We start from the raw sequence: 20,016 nt of genomic DNA, 5'->3' as shown, positions 1-20,016 counted from the left end.
TCACTGGTTTGTTTCTGAAATCAAGGTGAAAAAAATTAACGCCTCATCTCATAGAATAAAAAAATACATAATACTTACCCCCCCCCCCCAAAATTGAGCACTTGGCTATATAAAAGGTTTCAGAATTTTAATAGTGTCACCAAATTCAGCCCTTTATCACACCAATTTATTTAGGTATCTTAAGGTTCATAATATAGATATTTCCAGGTATAACTTTGTCCTATTTACAGAAAGAAACATTAAAAATTCAAGGTGTCCTGTGTAAATGAATTAGAAGTTTAGTAGTTAGACTTCGGGCCAAGAAGGAGGCATAGGTGGAAACACTGTGCCTCCTCGCATAACCAAGTTTAAAAACAACAAAGGTTTGGTAAACAAAAACGCAGCCAAAACACAGAAAACTGAACTATACAGAAGTCCGACAACAACTAACCGTTCAGCCAGACCTATAAGAGGGGCGGAACCAGCAGTGGAGCAGGGTCTGGCTGGAAAGATCTCCCAACCCAGGCACGCAGGCAGCTGTGGGCAGATCCCAGGTGTGGGGTGACAACGGGTGGACCCAGTGAGGGTGCAAGGTGGCAGGTTGACCGCAGTCACACATTTGCGTGCAGATAAACCAGGCAAAGGAGCGAGCAGTGAGACAGACCGTGCAGGCCCCAGCAGCCGGAAGCAGCAAAGGGGACCGCCATTACCCCTCTCTGGCCCCACCCCCACATACAGCCTCACAACCCAGGGACTGGGTCGCCCTGCCCTTGCGAACACCTAAGGCCTCGCCCCTCGTACGTAACAGGTGTGAACAGATCAAAACATTATGGCTCAAGAAGAACTCAAAGCCCCAGAGCCAATAACTCTAAGTGACCAAGAAATAGCCAACCTATCAGATGCACAGTTCAAACACTGGTGATCAGGATGCTCACAGAACTGGTTGATTATAGTCACAAATTAGAGGAACAAATGAAGGCTAAACTAATTGAAATAAAGGGAAATGCACAGGAAACCAATAGTGATGGAAAGGAAACTGGGACTCAAATCAAGGGAGTGGACCAGAAGGAAGGAAAAAATGAACAAACAGAAAAGAATGAGGAAACAAGAATTCAAAAACATGAGGAGAGGCTTAGGAACCTCCAGGATATCTTTAAGTGTTCCAACATCCGAACTCTAGGGGTACCAGAAGGGGAAGAGGAACAGCCATGAGTGAAAAACTTATTTGAACAAATACTAAAGGAGAACTTCCCCAGTCTGGCAAAGGAAATAGACTTCCAGGAAATCCAGGAAGCTCAGAGAGTCCCAAAGAAGTTGGACCCAAGAAGGAACACACCAAGGCACATCATAATTACATTAGCCAAGATTAAAATGGAGGAGAGAATCCTGGAAGCAGCAAGAGATAAGGGGACAGTCACCTACAAAGGAGTTCTCATCAGACTGTCAGCTGATTTCTCAAAAGAGACTGGTAAGAAGGGGCTGGCAAGAAGTATTCCAAGTCATGAAATCCAAAGACCTACAGCCAAGACTGCTCTATCCAGCAAAGCTTTCATTTAGAATGGAAGGAGAGATAAAGTGCTTCTCAGATAAGATCAAATTCAAGGAGTTCATCATCACCAAGCCTTTATTATGTGAAATGTTAAAGGTACTTATCTAAGAAAAAGAAGATAAAAAACATGAACAGTAAAAGGACAGCAAACTCAAAGTTATTAACAACCACACCTAAAAGAAAAGCAAACCAAGAAGACAGCTAGATCAGGAGCAGAATCATAGAAATGGAGATCACATGGAGGGTTAGTAACAGGGGAGTGGGAGGAGGAAAAGGGGGGAGAAGGTACAGAAAATAAGTAGCATAGANAAGGAGAGAATCCTAGAAGCAGCAAGAGATAAGGAGACAGTCACCTACAAAGGAGTACCCATCAGACTGTCAGCGGATTTCTCAAAAGAGACCTTACAGGCAAGAAGGGGCTGGAAAGAAGTATTCCAAGTCATGAAATCCAAAGACCTACATCTAAGATTGCTCTATCCAGAAAAGCTTTCATTTAGAATGGAAGGACAGATAAAGTGCTTTTCAGATAAGGTCAAGTTCAAGGAGTTCATCATCACCAAGCCCTTATGATATGAAATGTTAAAGGGACTTATCTAAGAAAAAGAAGCTAAAAAATATGAACAGTGAAAGGACAGCAAACTCAGTTATTAACAACCATGCCTAAAACAAAGGCAAACTAAGAGGACAGCTAGATCAGGAGCAGAATCATAGAAATGGAGATCACATGGAGGGTTAGCAACAGGGGAGTGGGAGGAGGAGAGTGGGGGAGAAGGTACAGAGAATAAGTAGCATAGATGGTAGGTAGAAAATAGACGGGGGGGGCAAGAATACTATGGGAAATATAGAATCTAAAGAACTTGTGACACATGGACATAAACTAAAGGGGTGGGGAATGGTGGGGGGGTGCAGGGTGGAGGGGAATGGAGGGGGGGAAATAGAACAACCTATTGGCATAATGGCATAATGGCATAATCAATAAAATATATTTTTTTAAAAGAAGTTTACTCATTAAACATAGCAAAAGAAAATGCATTATAGCCTATTCGACCTCACATTTCTTTTCATCGAATTGCCAAAAGGCATGTAAGCAGTCAGAGACCTTTCGTAGAACTCTGTATGATACAACTAATGGGTCAAACATAAGAAAATCTGGCTTTGACAATTTTGGAAAACTTCTGGAGCATAGCTAAGCAGTCGCCAGAAAAAGCAGTGTCTTCATAATGCAGCCAAGGATGGGAATTCTCTCAAATGGGAAGGGCAGGCTAGGAAGGGAGGCCCGACTTCAGGGCTGCCGGAAGCTCCCACCCATTTGAAGGAATAAGGCAAACATAATAAGTGCCCATTTCGTTACCAACACACACAAAGAAAAGACGCTAAACCTCAGCAGATGGAACAATGCGAACTATGAATTAATTTATCCAACCTCCCTTAGGCCAAGTGGACATTATATTAGTGTCTCCTTCAAAAGGACCAATCGGCCCCCTTTTGTGCCGTCGGTGGGACTGCAAACCGGTACAGCCCCCATGGGAGACGATATGGACAGTCTTCAAAAAGCAAATGCTGGATATACCGTACAACGTAGCAATCCCACCCCCGGGTGTTAATCCAAAGGGAACGAGAACACTGATTTGGGAGGTACGTGCCCCTTATTTTCAGTGCAGCTGTATCTACATGGCCACGGCATGGAAGCAACCTAGGTGTCTGCTGATAGAAGGATCGATAAAGAAGATGTCCATATGTGCAATGGAATATTATACAGGAATAGGAAAGAATAAAATCTTGCCCTTTGCCACAACTGGATGGATCTAGAGGGTATTATGCTAACTGCAGTGAGTCAGGTCACGAAAGACAAATACCACAGGATTTCACTCATATGTGGAATCTAAAAACAAACAACGAACAAAACAAAAAGAGAGAGAAACAGACCAAAGGGATGGTTACCAGAAGGGGAGGGAGGGGAGGGGAGGGGAGGGGAGGGGAGATTTGGTCAACAATATGGTGTTAAGCTTATACGGTGACAGACGAGTACTATAATTAGTGGGCTGATCACACTGTACGCTGTAACAATGCTGAATCACTGTATCGTACACCTGAAACTAAAGTACCAATACAAGACGGTATACCAGCTCTACACAAATAAAAATAAATTTTAAAAAGCTTATAATAAAGTATACCAGCTCTTTGAGACTGAGTACAGAAAACTGAAGAATTATACATTTGTCTACAATAGGTGGTGCTGTTTATAAGCAGCTGAGTTTGAAGGGCCCACAGCGAAGAACCTTTCAGTACAGACAGTAACTGTTCTGCTGCGTGTGAAGCCAGCTTTTTACACTCCCTAAATGTTAATAGTAACGGAGTGAATTTTGGACAAAGAAACTCCCACCAGTGGTCACACATGATAAAAAGGCAGGTTCTGAGATAGAACTCCCGAGACAGCCAGACCCTGGGTCTGATCGTATCAAGAAATTCTGATAGTCTTTTATTTTTTTCCCCTCAGAACTTAGTTCAATAAAAGTTCTTAAAACCAAACAGAAAACTCAGAATGAATCCAAGTCACCTGAGAATAACCGTAGGCTGGGGAGAGGAGCTTCTGCCAGTCCCAGGTTCTGCGAGGTGCCTTCAACTGCAGTGAAGGAACACGTTTTTCAAAGGGTGTGATCAACCAGAACTGGAGTCGACTCACCTCCCTGAGAACCAACTGGAAGCGAGACAGACAAGAGCAGAAACACAGCCCCACGGGAACAGGGGTGCCCAGAGCTACACGGAGGCAACGTTTACCCACGGCCCCTCCATTTCTTTTACCGGGTCTGCTTTGACTTTTTAGAGACACTGGTTTTCCTTCTGTGTCCCACGAGACTTCAGAAGTCCTTGAAGTATCTCTTTACAGGGTCATTTAAAGACAGTGCGGACATTTTCAGTGTGCCTTGCCTCCATCATTTCAGGTATTCAAAGTGTGCTGTTTCCAGAGCATGGACATAATCCAGAATGTTCCATGTCCTCTACAGTGGTTTGATAAGCTGTGATGCAATTATTTGATACGCTAGTGGCCTGTGGCAATGCAGTGGGGACCAACGGTATTGGTAGTTGAGTGTGAGTCAGTGATTTGATTTGAGTGGCTTGGAAAGAGCAGGCTGCATAGAATGTGTAGACACTGGTATATAAGTTTTCATCTGGAAGGCCCACCAGAAATTTCTCATACGGTGAATCACTGTTTAACCTCAATGCCTGGGGTTACATAAGGCACTAGGTTCATGGAAGTGACACAGAGATCTAGAGTCTCAGACTTGTGTTGGTTTTCCCTCCCCCGCGCCCTGGGAGATGATTCCTGAGACGTTTGTGTGTGTGGGGGGAAATGGAAGTCGGTTGTCTATATAGCACAGACACTGTCTAAAAGAGGGGAAGACCCCTTCTAGAGGGGTAGACGGAGCAGCCAAATGAAAGAGAAAGTTCTGCAGGATGAAATGCCCTCTCAGGAGACGTGGGGCCATTTACAACACTCTCTGCACAGGGTCTGTCCCCCCGGCTGCTGCAGAAGGCCAGCGTCACCTCCTGGGGTCGCTGGCCTGGGCCACCTTGAAGAGGGGGGCTGCTGGGCCAGGCGGGGCTCTGGTGCCACTGGTACGTGGCAGAAAATCCCGGGGCACAGGTCCTGGGGCTACCTTCTGATGGGACTTAGAGGGAAATGGCACTGATGATCAATTCATAAAGGACAAGAGTCTCTTCTGTGACATGCGAACGATAGTGGCAACGAAGGGGCCCCCTTATACCAAGCTGGCACTCCTCCCGTGCCTGTCACGAACCCTCCAAGAGACAAAACTGACCAGGGAGCAGCCATTTGTGTCCCACTCACACGTCCTTTTCACACGCAGCCCAGGTTGCCTTCCTTCGCCCAGGATGGAGTGTGGGGTCTGTCTCCATGCCTACGCTTTGCTTGCTTGCTCTCTTTTTCAATCAGCAACCAAGCCACCTTTACTGAGCTGCTTGGCTGGACAACTTCCTGCTCAAACAAGGATTAGGTATATATTTGGAGTCTTGTGGGCTGGCCATTATTGATGAAGAATCTCATTAAGAATCCCCCAATCATTCATAAAAAAACATGTTACCCTTAAAAAATACAGCTCTCTTCACTGTCTGTTAAATATTCAGTAAAGTAATACTTGAAAACAAGAAGGAAAAGAACTGTGTGGTTGCTAGACACTCAACCATTGGCATGCTACACCAGGCAAACGCACTGGATAAGATTCGCCGGTTCCTCCGTCACTTTACGGCATATTCAGAAACCAGATCTCTAGAAATAGAAAAAAATGTCGCGAAGATTCCATTTCTTTGCTCTGAAAACACATGGACACACCAGTCCCAAAGAACAGCCCTCAGCACAATGTCGAGTTTTAGGTTGCTGTTATGAATGCCAAAGTGACCCAGCCCAGGGGTGACGGTCGCGATGTCCAGTAGAGTGTTTGCGTTGCTGAGTTCCTCCACCTTTGCGGCCGGACGCTGTGAATGTGTCCCCCTCGTCGGTTCTCTGGGGGAACCTGGTGGGACAATTCTATCAGGATACCACAAAGATTATTTCAAGAAAAAGATTCTACATCATAGTGCTTAGCATTTATATAGGTTCTTTTGATTTCAAAACAAGTTATAAATATTTCCTACCGTAACAACATCTTCGCGAGGTAGGTGAGTATTTCCTGTCCCTACATTACCAACAGAAACCCGAGGCCAAGGAGAGAGTCAGGAGCAACGTCAAGACCAGGCATCCTGAGGTCCCCCGGGCTCCGAAGAGGCCACGCCTCGCTCAGGTGTAGCAAGTCCGTTCATATAGGGTTATACATCGTATAGATAGATACAAAACACACACGAGGACATAATAGAATAACAGTCCAATATTTCTGTCTCTTAGTAAAATAGGTTAAGCAGAGTTTTTAAATCGCATTTGGTATATTAAATAGCAGAAGGTATATTAAATAGCTCTAAAAACATTTGCTGGCATACTCTTAATAGTGTAATGATTCTAAAGAAATTCAAGTCCACTAACGCATAGAGATCTTTCTTTTCTGATACCGTAAACGATACAAAAATGTAAAAAAGCTACTTTATTTTCTATAATGCAGACTTGATAGCTAGCTGGGTAGTAGCGGTGGTTGTATAATTTTTCTGAGCTTCGGAGAAAGGATACATATTGCTGGCTGTGATTTTAAAATACCAACTTGGTAGAGAAAAAAAATGCAGTTGAAAGGAGAAACTTAAAGGCTGCTATTTCCACTGGGTACCCATCCTGAGGAATTCATACACTTTCAAAAACTATTGACATACTTGGAGACCTCGTGTTGAGGTGAATATAAGACACTGTTTCATAAGAACATTTTGTGAGAAGAGAAAATGATACGGAGGAAATTTATGGTATCAGGAGAAAATGAATAAGGAGGCAAAAAAAAGGTATTTTTCAAGAATACTAAAGGGTGACGTGAGAACTTCACGCTAAGATGACTGTACAGGTCTTAGAGATAGTTTCTAGGGATAAATCCTTGGTTTGGTTTCTTGTTTAAGGTGAATTCCTCATTCTTCTCTAAGTCGGTAGTTCTCAGAATAGTAAAGAGCTCACCTCATGCTAAGCTTCCTAAGAACTGACCACGTGAGTCAGCAGAAAAAGCTCTAAAACTAGAAAGAGGTGTCAAAGTCTTAAAATTGGTATGCAAACATAAAAACTGACTTCCAAGCTGGAATGACATTCTCGGTCAGAAGTAACAAATACAAAAGTCTGAAACTGCGTGTACACGCCGCTAAGATATGGGTAGATATTACATGGCATATCAGAGATTATTTTTTGTAAGTGTGCTTTGTCCCTAAAAAAGACACAGTAAATTGTTTTCCTCTCCTCAAGTCCTTTATATAGAAATATGAAATACCAGCAGACCTGCCAGCGTGTTCATTCACGTGTTACACACTCTCGGGGTCCTTCCCACTCGCGCTGTGAGTGACGGTTTTGTCGGGGGTGGGGCTGAGTCTGAACAGGCCGGAGCAGTCTGGCTGTTTGGTTGGCTGTAAGCTGCGGGCGTAGGGCGAGTACCAGTCCCTCTCGAACACATCTTTCAGCTGCTTAACGATGCTTGTGGTATTTGTCACATCTGCTTGGTTGATAACAAGGCCCGTGCCCGCGTTCTGGGTAAAGTCATTCCCCACCCAGTCAAAGTTCCCTGCGAACAAACAAAGGAAATAATGGTGAGGATCCACTGGGGACTATTCCCCACATTGTGAAATACACAGCAGATTCTGTTAAAAAAACAAAACACAAAACACAACATAGTAAACACCCGGGAATAACGTCAGGGAGGCTGAATGGTGTTGACAACTCAGAAAAAAAAAATTCCAAGAAGCCTTACTTATGGCAGATTAATATTTGCATATTATTTCGGTGTTTTCTTCAGCTTTGCTCATCTTGAAACTGAAAACAAGGAATCTGCTGTTCTTTTCTGTAAATGTTACGTCTTACTGACATTCGCAAGGCACAGTAAATACAGCAACATTTAAAACACCCAGGAATCCACCGAACACTCCGGTGAACGGTGACTACCTTTGCAGAGACAACAGCTTAATCCATACAGACAAATGAGGGGCTGTAATTATGACGCTCAGATGCTTTCGCATCAGAGACAGAGCCGCAGAAGGAGCAGCAGTTCCCATCTGAATACGCAAACTCTCCTCGCTGGGGCTTCGGTCAACCCCGTTTCTGGTTCTGTCTCCTCCAACCAGGAGCTCCTGGTGTTGGAAAGTGAATCAGCCTGCAGAGGCACCTGTAAGGAGGTACCGCAGACGGGGTGGCTGGAACAACAGGAATGTGCTGTCTCGAGGTTCTGGAGGCTGAAAGTCCAAACTTGAGGCGTGGGCAGGGCTGGTTCCCTCGGAGGGCTGTGCGGGGTCTGGCCAGGCCTCTCTCCTTGGCTTGTAGGTGGCGGTGCTTCACGCTGTCCTCCCTTTGGGCACGTCTGTGCCCAAATGTCCCCTTTTCATCGAGGATACCACTCAGCTCGGATGGGGGCCTTTCTGGAAGTCCTCATTTTAACTTGGTTACCTCCGTGTGGACCCTGTCTCCAAATAAGGTCATATTGTGCGGGACTGGGGAGTAAAACTTCAACACATGGATTTTGGGAGACACAGTTGGGCCTGTCACCGATACGAAGGCTGGGATGTGTCCCAGAAGGGGCTGATCGCGGCCGAGTCGCTCCTGCGTAGTCAGTCTCCAGGGCGGGAGTAGGGCAAAGGGCTGAGCTACCCAGGACTCCCACTCAAACCCTGCATCTGCTACCCACCCAGGAGAGGGTCCCCCAGGACACACGTCTCCTCAGGAGGCATTTCTGCCTTTGTCCCCTGCCCTTTGTGTAACGCTCACGTCCTGAGCGTCTAGTTAATGTCGACCGGGCGCTGTGTTAGGGGCCGTGATATAGACCCGAAGATGACTGTCCCTGCCTCGGAGGAGTCCAGGATGGAAACACAATAATCCTGACACAAGGCACACGAGAGGGCACACCGGATGTGTGCCGACGATGCCGTGAGAGCAAGGGAAAGAAATTTCCTTCCCCTCCGCCCCGTACGATGAGATTTCTCATTTAGGAAAGCTTCTACCAATATTCTAACAAAAATTTTCTGTTAATTTACAATAACGGGAGTCTTATAAAAATGTTTCTATAAACCTTTCCGGGAATGCCTCCTATAATTAAAAATAAGGTTTTGACATCATACTAATTGTATTCAAGACTTTTTTCCCTCCCATATTTTGGAGTTGAATGGTGAAAGAAATATCTAACTCTAGCTAGACAAGTCAAGGAAGGGGCATTTGATGGAGCGGTGAGAGATGCATAGACATTTTTATTAGTTAGGAAATTAGGGAGCCACACCCCCAAAAGGATGCGATAAAAATATGATTCAGATCTTGGAGCACGGCAGGGAGGGGTTAGGGATGAGGAAGGGATGGGGGACTTGGAGGCTGTCATGTATTAAGTGCCTCTTATGAGGAGAGCGCTGGGCTCCTTATTTAGTTTCTCCCATGGCGGTGGGATTCAAATCCACGTTGCAGATGAGGGGTGTGAGACGTAAAGAGGTGAATAAAGTTGCCCATCACATGGCTGACCCAGGGTGAACTCAATCTGTCAGTTCCACAACCCATCCCAATGCCACACAAGAAGTGTTATTCTCCCTACAAAAGACATAGCTGTGTTCGGACTAGCAAGGTTGTTTCATAAATTGCCACCAATCTGGGTCTGGTCTAACCTCTCAATTGTGCTCCCTTCTTTGGTCCTGAAGCGGTTCCATAGGAGAGTGGAAGGCGTGTAAAGTGTGAACTTGACTTTCCATTACCGCAGCAGGAGCATTTGCTGAATAAGATGACCTCACACCTATCAACTCCCTTTTCCATACGGCGTCCCTGGGATACGGGAAGGAGATTCCCTTGTCTCTCTCGTTTGACTCAAGTTTACTCCTCGGGGCTACTGCCGGGTGCCTAAATCAAGCGTAATCAGCAGAGAGAAGGAACGCTTCTCCTTACCTCTCTCCTCCACCTCACCCCCACCCCACCCCCCAAAACACTACAAGACGCTGTGCACAGCTTCATGATAGACACGAATTTGGATGAATTTTATTCCTATAGATGGGTGAGATGCCTACTACATGGTTCATAAATCCATGTTGGGGCATCTTCGCACAGACCCCCTCTGCTGGTGCCGTGTTCCCGACCAAGGGCTCCCAGATGCACAGCCACACTCAGGCTGCAGCTCTGTGCGGACGCCCAGTGCCAGGCGAACCAGGGCTGGGCTCTCCCGGGGGAGTAGCTACCGCAGGCTGAGTTACTATTCTGGAGCCTTCTCCCAGGCGGCATCGTCTACTCGTTACAGAAACAAAGGCTCCTGTCTTTCAAGAACTAAAATCCATCCCTACAGCAGTGCGAGGCATAGGGGCCAAGGCAGTACCTTTTTTTCTCGTGGACATTATCTCACTCAATCTCCACTGCAGCCCTCCAAGGTGATGATACAAACTCCATTACACTGATGAGGACATTAAGGCCCAGAAAGATGAAGCGGCTTGTCCAAGGCGGGAGAGAAAAAGTTTCAGGGCGACGTGCAAAGCCAGATCTGACTCCAGGGTCTGCATTCAACTTCTGTTCCATGTGGTCCTCTGATCCTAAAGACGTGTCTTGTGCTAGCTGTGCATGTTACCCTGGACTTGAACATCAGCCTCCAGGGCTGGTGTTTCGGGCCACGGTGGGAGCTCTGCTCCATTCACCTGCCGACCACACTCTGTGAGGGAAAAACCCATAGAAATGTGCTTTGGGGTAGCATGAGGGGGGGAGATGCGGGGACAGAAAGGATGAGATTTTGTGCCTCTGTGTGTGTGTGAGATTCAGCTTTTTCCTTCAACATAATAGATCAAAATTGTATTCAAGGAAATACAAGTCAAAATCCTGTGTATCTACTGCTTCTCAAAAGATTTAATCAGGTCTTCTCAGGAATTATAGCCGCAGGCCGCGTTCAAAGTCCCAGGGAGGCGTTCCTGCACCCAGGGCTTTCTTCCCTTCCTGAGGGCTTGGCCCCGCCTCCGAACCACAGTATATGCTTCAGTGTTTTTTCCAGTTGGGAGGGTTTCACCAGCTCTTTTTGGGACGGCCACTTCAGCTTCTAGAACGCAGGTTTGGGCCCCACCTGCCAGCGCCGTGGTGCCCCCTTAGGAGGGCCACGCTGACGGTGCAGGTGAACTCGGTGGGGAGGTACGTGGGCCTCAATGCGCCTCCTCGGTGCCTTCGATCAACCACCACCCCCTTGTCTGTCCTAATCCAAACCCTCTTCCAGATGAGTTTGCCCACCCGAACTCAAACATACTCTGGGGAATTAAAAACATAGAAAGATGACACTGTTTGGGGATTCTTCTGTAAATCTTGTGAAAATTTAATAATCCTAGGCAAGGTCTAGGGTGGAGTTTTCTTCATTTGGAATTCTCAGCTGGTGTCTGAGTGTTGGATTAACAGCTCTCCAGAACATGCTGCTAATTATTTAAATTATCAATGAATTTTTCCTCTTGATGCCTTTCGATATTTTTACACTAGACCTATGCTTCCCTCTGGGGAGTTGATGTTTTGCTAAAATGCTACGTGTAAAATAAATTCAATTAAAAGTGCATTAAAACACAGAGCCCAGAAAGAGACCCACGGAAATACAGTGAATTGATGTTGACAAAGGACAAAGACAGTCTTTGCGATAAATGCTGGCACTGGGACAACAGGGCACCTACATGCGAAAATGAATCTAGATGCAGACCTTGCACCCTTCACAGAAATTAGGATCATAGACCAAAATGTGAAATGCGAAAGTATGAGACTCCTAGGAGAAAATTTAGATGAAGTGGGGGTTGATGAAGAATTTTTAGATGCAGCACCAAAGCACAGTCCATGAAAGAAATAATCGCCCTGGCTGGTGTAGCTCAGTGGATTGAGCGCGGGCCTGCGAACCAGAGGATCGAGGTTCGATTCCCAGTCAGGGCACATGCCTGGGTTGCAGGCCAGTTCCCTGCAGGCCAACTCCCAGCAGGGGACGCACTAAAGGCAACCATACATTGATGTTTCTCTCCCTCTCTCCCTTCCCCTCTAAAGATAAATAAATAAATTAAAAAAAAAAGAAATAATCAATCAACTGAATGTCATTAAAACTAAAAATCCCTGCTCTGTGAAAAACGCCGCCAAGAAAAGGACATGATAACCCACACATTGGGAGAAAATCTTTGCAAAATGCATGTCTGATGAAGGACTGTTGTCCAGAATTACCAAGAACACTTAAAACTGAACAATAAGAACAGTAAGAAGAACCCAATCACAAAAGGGGCCAGAGACCTTGACAGACTTCTCACCAAAGCAGATAGGCCGTTGTCAAATGGGCTTATGAAAAGATGTGCACACCGTACGTCGTCACGGAAACGCAAGATAAACCAATTCAGGACACCACTGCACACCTACCAGAACGGCCAAAGTCCAGCCCCCTGACAACCCCATGCAGGCGAGGGCGCGGAGCAACAGAAACTCTCCTTCACTGCTGGTGGGAATGCAAAATGGTGCAGCTACTCTGGAAGATGGCTTGGTGGTGTGTCTCAAAACTAAACACACTCTTACCACAAGATTCAGCGATTGTGCCCCTTGGCATAAAACCCGCACACAATGGTTATGGCAATTTGGTTATAATTGCCCAAACTTGAAAGCAAACAAGCTGTCCCTTCAGTGGGTGAACAGGTAAAACGCGGTACATGCAGACAATAGAATGGTATTTGGCACTAATGAGTGATGAGCTTTTAAGCCATTGAACAATGTGGAGGAAACTTAAGTGCATATTGCTAAGTAAAAGAAGCCAATCTGAAAAGGCTACATACTATACGATTCCAAATACTTGACACTTTGGAAAAGGCAGAACTACGGAGACCAGTGAAAAGGTCAGTGGTTCCCAGGAGCTCAGGGGAGGGAGGGATGAACAGGTGGAACACCGAGGGTTGTGAGGTCGGTGAAAATACTCTGCTGTCATGATGAATGATGCCATATTCGTCATAGAAGCTGTCATTGGACAGTGGCCCAAACCCAGACAACGGACAGCATGGAGAGCAAGCCCTAATGCAAGCTGTGGGCTTCGGGTGATCCTGACGCGTCCCTGTAGGCTCACCAACTGGAACAAGTGTGCCCCCTGCTGGAGGAGGCTGGAGGAGGCTGGGGAGGCTGTGCCTGTCTCGGGGCAGAGGGCGTATGGGAAGTCTCTGTACTCCGGGCTCGGTTTTGCTGCAAACCTAAAATGTCCCTGAAAAACAGTCTGTTTGAAAAGACTGCATTAGAAAGGAAGAAGGGAGACAGCCAGGAATGCATAGTTCCCAAGGATCCTCACAGATAGAGCCGAGGGTGTTCGGGGCTTTTCATACATTATCTCACTTATTCCTCACGTCACCGTCCCAGGGTGGGAGTGGGGTAAAATCATCCCAGTTTACAAATAAGGAGTCAGCAGAGAGAGGACACGTGATTCCCCACCGTCCGCTGGCTTGTAAGTGTCAGTGTTTAACAGGTTCGTCTGACGCCCAAACACTGATTCCATTCATTAAAGGAACTTTTGGATGCAGGCACGAGTCACGGCTGAACACACACACACACAACACCTCACTCTTAGGAAACCCTGAAGCCCAAATGCCCAGACCGGAGTTCCCACATCCAGCTGTTCCCCAATATTTTACCCAAAAGTTCTCACTTTCGATTAAATGATTTGAGCTTGTTTTTTTTCAGTTGCTTGCAAAGATGCTGACCTCATTCTACTCTCCGTAAGTTGACGAACAGGAGAAACTTCAAATGACCACCTCTTAGGCCACTGAGAGGGACAATGTGAATCAAGTCATATGCTCATATTCTAGAACAATCCACATGGCGCACATTTAAAAAAATTCCAACATTCGGCTCTGCTGATGCAACCGGACCGGTCCAAATGGAGAACAGCTGGACATCCCCCTGAGCCAGAGGTAGCCACGCTCCGATGGCCAGCGACAGTGTCTTTGTTTTCCATTTTAAATTATTTTACGATTCTGTAACACATCATCTGTACATTGTGGGTTCACCACCCTGAGTTCGGACTCCTTCTGCCACCACTTCTTCCTGCTTTACCCTCCTCTGTCTCCCCCACCCTCTTTCCCTCTGGTCATCACCATAGTCTTGCCTGTCCATGAGGTTTTTATTTTTGTTTTTGATTTTCCAGTGTCCTCTGAAGGGCTGCCGAGCGTGAGGGGTCTGGGTACCCTGATTCCAGACTCAGCTCCTTCCCCCTTACATCTGCCCATGGGAGTCCTTCCATGCTTTATGGCTCAAGTGTCCTCGTTTCTAAACGGCAGGTAAGAAAGAACACCTTGTTGCTATCGGCAATGTTGCCGAGAGAATAAAATAAGACAAAGCACTTCACAAAGTTAAAAAGACATATTTTTCCGTCCCTCACTGCATTTGGAAAACGAATACAGTTTCCATCGTCCTTCCTACTCTCCGTGTGTTTTTCCTCTCTGCTTTAACCCTACCACGTCATCTGCTCAACGTAATAACCATGTTGCTGCTTTGGGATGTACGCACCCTGGTTTTACAGAGAATTTCTGTTCTGCCTCTGATGGTACCAGCTGAAGGGGTCACCCGGACATATACACACAGTGGCAAAGTAGAACAGAGTTGATACGTTAGTAAGTCATTCCACCAGGAGGCGGGGTGTCTGCGTCTGGAGCTTCACTAACTCAATAAAAAGAGCTAACATGAATCGGGATGACCCACGTGCCAGGTAATTTGCATATATATATTTGCATGATCTTCACCCAATGAGGTAGAAGCTATTATCAGCCCACCTTACAGATGAGAACACTGAGGTTTGGGAAGCTTCCGTAAAACCTCAAAAGTCAGACTATTAAAAACAGGCAGGGGTGGGATAAGGGCCCAGGTCAACCTCTGCTCTGACAACCTCTGCTGTCCCTCACGGCAGCGAGGCTGCGGCACCGTGAGTGGGGAAGGGGCGCTGTCCTCGCCCACGTGCAGGGACTCACCTCTGATGGGTCAGTCACTTCCTCACCTATAAAACCCAGTGTGAGTTTGTGAGTTTGGGTGGGATCATGTGTATTTGAGAAAAAATGGAATAATACTTAGGAATGGAAACGTCATTTACAGCTTTAAAACTTAGGTGTTCACATTGGGTGTGAGGCAAAGGGACCACAGCATTTCTGCAAAACATTCACGAAGAAACATATGGTCTTATATGGGCTCTAAATAGGCAAGTCAGCCGTAGAGATGTCTCTCCTGCTTCCTCACCTCTGGGGCTGCCCGTCCCCCTCACTGGCAGGGCCCTCCAGAGTCTCTGCTTCTTTGCCGTGGGGTGCAGAGCACAGCTACCCCACCACGAACCTGCATGATCCCCCAAGAAGCCTCGAGACCCGACACTTACCAATGTAAGCGGCTCCATCTGTCACCATGTACTTGTTACGATTTAATTTAGGGAAGGTGTGATCCCTTTGCTCTTTCGAGGTGCAGGCATTCTCTCTTTCCAGATCAAAAAATCTCTGTAAGACGAAAATAAATAAAGAAGTGAAGCAGGTGAATAGAGTACAAAAAAATGTTTCGTTATCCAGATATCAACGAGAGACCTCATATTGGGTTATTAAAACCACGATCTCGTCACTTTGTATAGGTGAAGCTATTTTCGTTCTCAAATCCCTATAGGCAGCAAGAGAGAAAATGAGCACGCTCGACTATAATTAACACTTTTAAGCTACAAAATGAACACAAAATTCATTCCTTCAATAGGGCAAGGGCCAGAAGGTTGTTAAGTCCTCCTTGTCTCACTCATCGGGGTGCACAGGCATTTGGAGTGGGCCTCGGGGTGCTTTCTGTCAAACTTGCCAATGCACTGAATGCGTATTCTCACGTCCACAGCCAGTAGACACAGCGGCAGGCTCCTGTCAGTGACTAGCTGATTAAACTGGGTGCTTGCAAAGGTCAAAAGAGATTTTGCCAAAGGGACAAATTCTCTGCATTGAAACACCTGGGTCTAAAGCTCTTTTAATAGGCAAATAAAAATAAAATAGGAAGTGCAAATCATGAATCCTGAATTTCAACTAAGTGACCCCAAACACAGCATTTTGGATCACCTCCTGCCAGGGACACGGAAGGTCTGGGTGGGGGGGTGGGGAATAGAGCAGGAGGGGGTGGGCTGGTGCCTGGGGAATCTCTTGGAAATGCAAATGCTTAGATGAGCCTTCAGTGGTGGCTGAGCTCACAGGGCAAGTGCACCAAAGACGAGGGCTCAAGTCTCTGCAACACTGGAAAATGCTGCACCTTCTCAGAACCAAATGGAACCTTCCTGGAATGTCTTCCAGGGGTGGCGGGATCATGTGTATTTGAGAAAAAAGGGAATAATACTTAGGAATGGAAACGTCATTTATAGCTTTAAAACTTAGGTGTTCACATTGGGTGTGAAGAAATGATGACCTCGTCTTCCCGTCCCTGGGGTGAAAAAGGAGCTGATAAACTAGGCGATCACTAAGGTCTTCTCCAGCCCTGCCAATTTTATTCTGACTTTTTATAGAACCTTACAATCATGGAGCACAGCCAAAATCTACCACCTGAGAATGAAGTATTGCCCCTCACTGGGGAACCTTTTTCCAGGTTACATGTCATCATGGTTGCGGCTGCCAGGGCACCTCACTTGCTTAGCGCCCGTCCTCTGCAAAGTCTGCATCATCGGAGGGTTCGCGCATAGCCCTGGGGACCCTTCAACCTGGTTTGCTGCCCTGTGAACGCGCTCAAGTCAAAGGTGAGGCCATGTCAGCACTGAGGCTTCCTGCCACTCGGTGACGGCTGGCAGTGACCTTGCTCACAAACTCTGTCCCAACACGTACGTGCCTGCACACACAACTTTTCCCCTTCAAGGAAGCTATTGTAGAATTGGGACGGATCCAAAAGAGGACAAAATATACATCCTAATTTAAGTCAGGGACGACATCACAGCTTGTGGCTTTACCGAGAACCCATTTGCTCTAGAAAGTAAAAAATGGTCCAGAAGAGGGAAAACAGCTTTATCTGGGAGACAAACATGACAGTCAAAATTATATTGTATTCACAGACAAAATGTCAGACACTGCATATGCTGTGACAGCAAAGACATTTTAAAAGTGATTTGTGAGTGGATTCAAAAATGAAAACCCAGCTCACTTGGACAGTTTTGTGAGTTGCAGTGTCTTCCCATGAGCCCCCTCGTGGATGAGACCTACTAAGCGAGGGGTGGGTGCCCACTTCTTGAAGGACGCGGGGGTTCTGCCCTGAGTGCAGCCCATCTGCTTCCTCAGTGCTCCCCGACTCCCGAAGCCACGCTTCACGAAAAGTCCCGACACCCACTCTGCTTAGAAAAGCTCCTTGCCCATCCGTGTCCTAGGTGGTGGGGCCATAAGCTCCTTTTCTACCTCATCTTTCTGGGATGCTTAGAAAGGTGTGGCCTGGCTTCAGTGGGGCTTGGGGTCCCTGTTTTGTAAAATGTCCAGAGTGAGCTACGAACATTCGGTTTGCTCCAATGATACGGCTGTCAGCATTGGATGGGTGACGCTGGCTAAGTTCCGTGGAGGTTAAAATGGTGGACCCCACTCTCCTGGTCATTTATTGCGAGTGTTGTAAGAGCGCACTTGACATTTCACACCAGAGGTTCTAGCGGACAGGGCCTCAGTGGCAGGCAGGGGTCAGGAAGTGGGAGTTTTTACTGTCCCTGTCCAGCCCTGGTTGTGTGGGAAGAAAGTAACTTTAATGTGGGCTTGGAGGTTTAGGGGTTGTTGTTGTTATTTTTAGTTTGTGTCACTGGGACAGGAGGTGTAGACTGGCTGTCAAGGAGGCCACATCCCTGGGGAACTACGCAGGGACCATGAGGGGCTGATGGGCTTCCACTCGGGGAAAGGTGTAAAATGGGCACTGGATGCCCCGGATTTCAGACTGTGACCATTCACAAAGCTGTCCCTTTGTCTCCTTGGGGACACAGTTGCCTTTCTGACCACACTCCCAGGCCTCCCTCGCGGTCCCGTGTGGCTGGTGGGGTCATACCTGTGCAGAGAAACAAAGTCTATGGGCACATTCACTGCCCAATGCATACAGGTCTCCCATATGGTCCTCCAATCTCTCTCTCCCTCCAGTTAGCTCTGTGACACTGAGGCTCAGGAATCTTGGAAGCCATGTGTCAGAGCTGATGGCAGAACTCCTGTCATCTTGGGTCCCTAAGGGGAGGCCCTGGCACCGTAGGGTCTCAATGCATACACTTGCTGATGGCTGCAGTGGTGTCTGGGCTAAGAGATTGGTGGGCGTGGGTCAGGTGGCACATGGACAAGAGTGTTGCAGGAAGAGGGAACAGCATGGGGGGAGGAAGGGACTGTACATGTGAAGACCAGAGGAGGGTCAAAGTTGGACCAGACACCCAGCACATCCAGGGTATAACAATTTCCAGTCTTGCCTCCTTCAAGGCAGGGAGCGTTTGATTCGAATGTGGCCCAAGAGACCTGGAGGGAGGAAGGAAGCCAGGCTCAGGGGACTTCGAGGCTGGGCGAGTCTGCGCGGGTGTGCGGTCCAATGCTCTGTTGCTCACGTCGTACAGAGAAGACCAGTAGGTGAAGGAGGCCGTTCAAAGGAAACGAAGAGGGTACAACAGGAAGTGTGTGCAAGGAGGGATAGCCTCTCGAGGGTGCCAGGAAAGTTGGGTTCTAGTCTCTTTTTGGGGGGACTGGGATGGTTTTGAGAAATTGCCTACCCTGCCTTTTACAGTGTCTTTCACCACCAAAGACAGTTATTCTAGTTCTTATTGGAAGTTTATGTGTATGTGTGTGCTTATAGCTTTCACAGGTGTGCAAAGGGAAGAAACTCGTTTTCATTAACAACCAAGTCAACACAGTACTTACAACTTTCAAACTGCAGTTGGCTATTTCAGTGCAAATAGCTTTAAGAGACGAAATAAAGTTAAATGTAAGGGGGTCGGTTTCCTTCCAGAAGCTTATGAGGAGTCGAACTTTGACGCTTCGCAAAACTAATGCTTCTCTTATTTTCCCATCCAAGTCTGGCCAGTAAGTCCTGTGGAAATAATATTCATATGGATAAAAATAAAGAAAGCAAGTTAGTTGTGGAAAATAAATTAACTAGACTTCCGAGAACACTGATGTGAATCTGGTCATTACTTTGTCCTGTGATATACACATGACCTTGTAGGATATGTTGAAAAAAACGCAAGCCTCCTGGGTTAGGGCACCAAGGGATGGGGCGGACCTGCCCCTGGCCAGAATGAGGTCTCCCCACAGGGCTTCGGGCTATGTGGGCAGAGGGCACAGACTGACTGACCACTGTCATGTGGTCAGTCACCACCCTCTCTGCACCCCCAAACCTACTTGGGTGCCAAGAATCAACTTCCCACCTGAACTGGTTAGGGGCCCTGAGTGACTGACTGCTCTCCCCCCAAACACTGCTGAGACCACCCTTCTCTTGCTAACCGTCCTCAGCATGAGCCTCTGTTCTGTGTGTCTCGAGAGCTAAACTAAACAATTTTCCCAGGGCGATTTAAAGACAGGTAACCAGCCTGACTTTTAAAAGAATTTTTAGTCATAGAATTTAATTATAACCTGGATGTTTGATCTACTTCTTATATCTCTGGTGACTTTTCGTTTTGAATGCTGAAGGCACTGGAAGTTTTGAAATGTCAAAGTATGATTAAAATGCTCATCGAATAAGAGCTGAAATGGTGGATTAATGATGAAAATGCAAAATTTCAGGTAAGTTCCCAGTTCTTTAACATTCTTTCAGTTTCCCCTAACTTTTATATTCCCAAGATATTTTATAATCACTAATCCTTCCTCTAGGCCATGAAGGATCTTAATGTTGTTTGTAGAACTTCATGGAATGAAGACTTTGTCAGTCATGAGAAACCATCATCTGACCCTAACCCAAC

The 20,016-nt window shown here is 46.6% G+C and overlaps 1 protein-coding gene across 2 annotated transcripts in view; it reads right to left on the bottom strand.

Annotated features, from left to right (window-relative positions):
• Positions 1 to 6,111: 6,111 nt before the first annotated feature.
• The window catches only part of PLD5 (phospholipase D family member 5), a 234,341-nt gene continuing 220,436 nt past the window's right edge, over positions 6,112 to 20,016 (bottom strand). For both annotated transcript variants that reach the window (XM_037057462.1, XM_037057471.1), the window contains exons 8-10: positions 18,980 to 19,148; positions 15,496 to 15,610; positions 6,112 to 7,722 (exon numbers count right to left, since the gene is read on the bottom strand). In XM_037057462.1, coding sequence (XP_036913357.1) covers positions 7,466 to 7,722; positions 15,496 to 15,610; positions 18,980 to 19,148 — 541 coding nt within the window. In that variant the 3' untranslated portion in view covers positions 6,112 to 7,465. The remainder of the gene's footprint in view (positions 7,723 to 15,495; positions 15,611 to 18,979; positions 19,149 to 20,016) is intronic.

This window comes from Sturnira hondurensis, unplaced genomic scaffold (genome assembly GCF_014824575.4).
Source record: "Sturnira hondurensis isolate 20B ecotype Veracruz unplaced genomic scaffold, ASM1482457v3 Scaffold0000942, whole genome shotgun sequence".
Classification (NCBI taxonomy): Eukaryota; Metazoa; Chordata; class Mammalia; order Chiroptera; family Phyllostomidae; genus Sturnira; species Sturnira hondurensis.
This window is presented reverse-complemented; position numbering and strand designations above follow the sequence as displayed.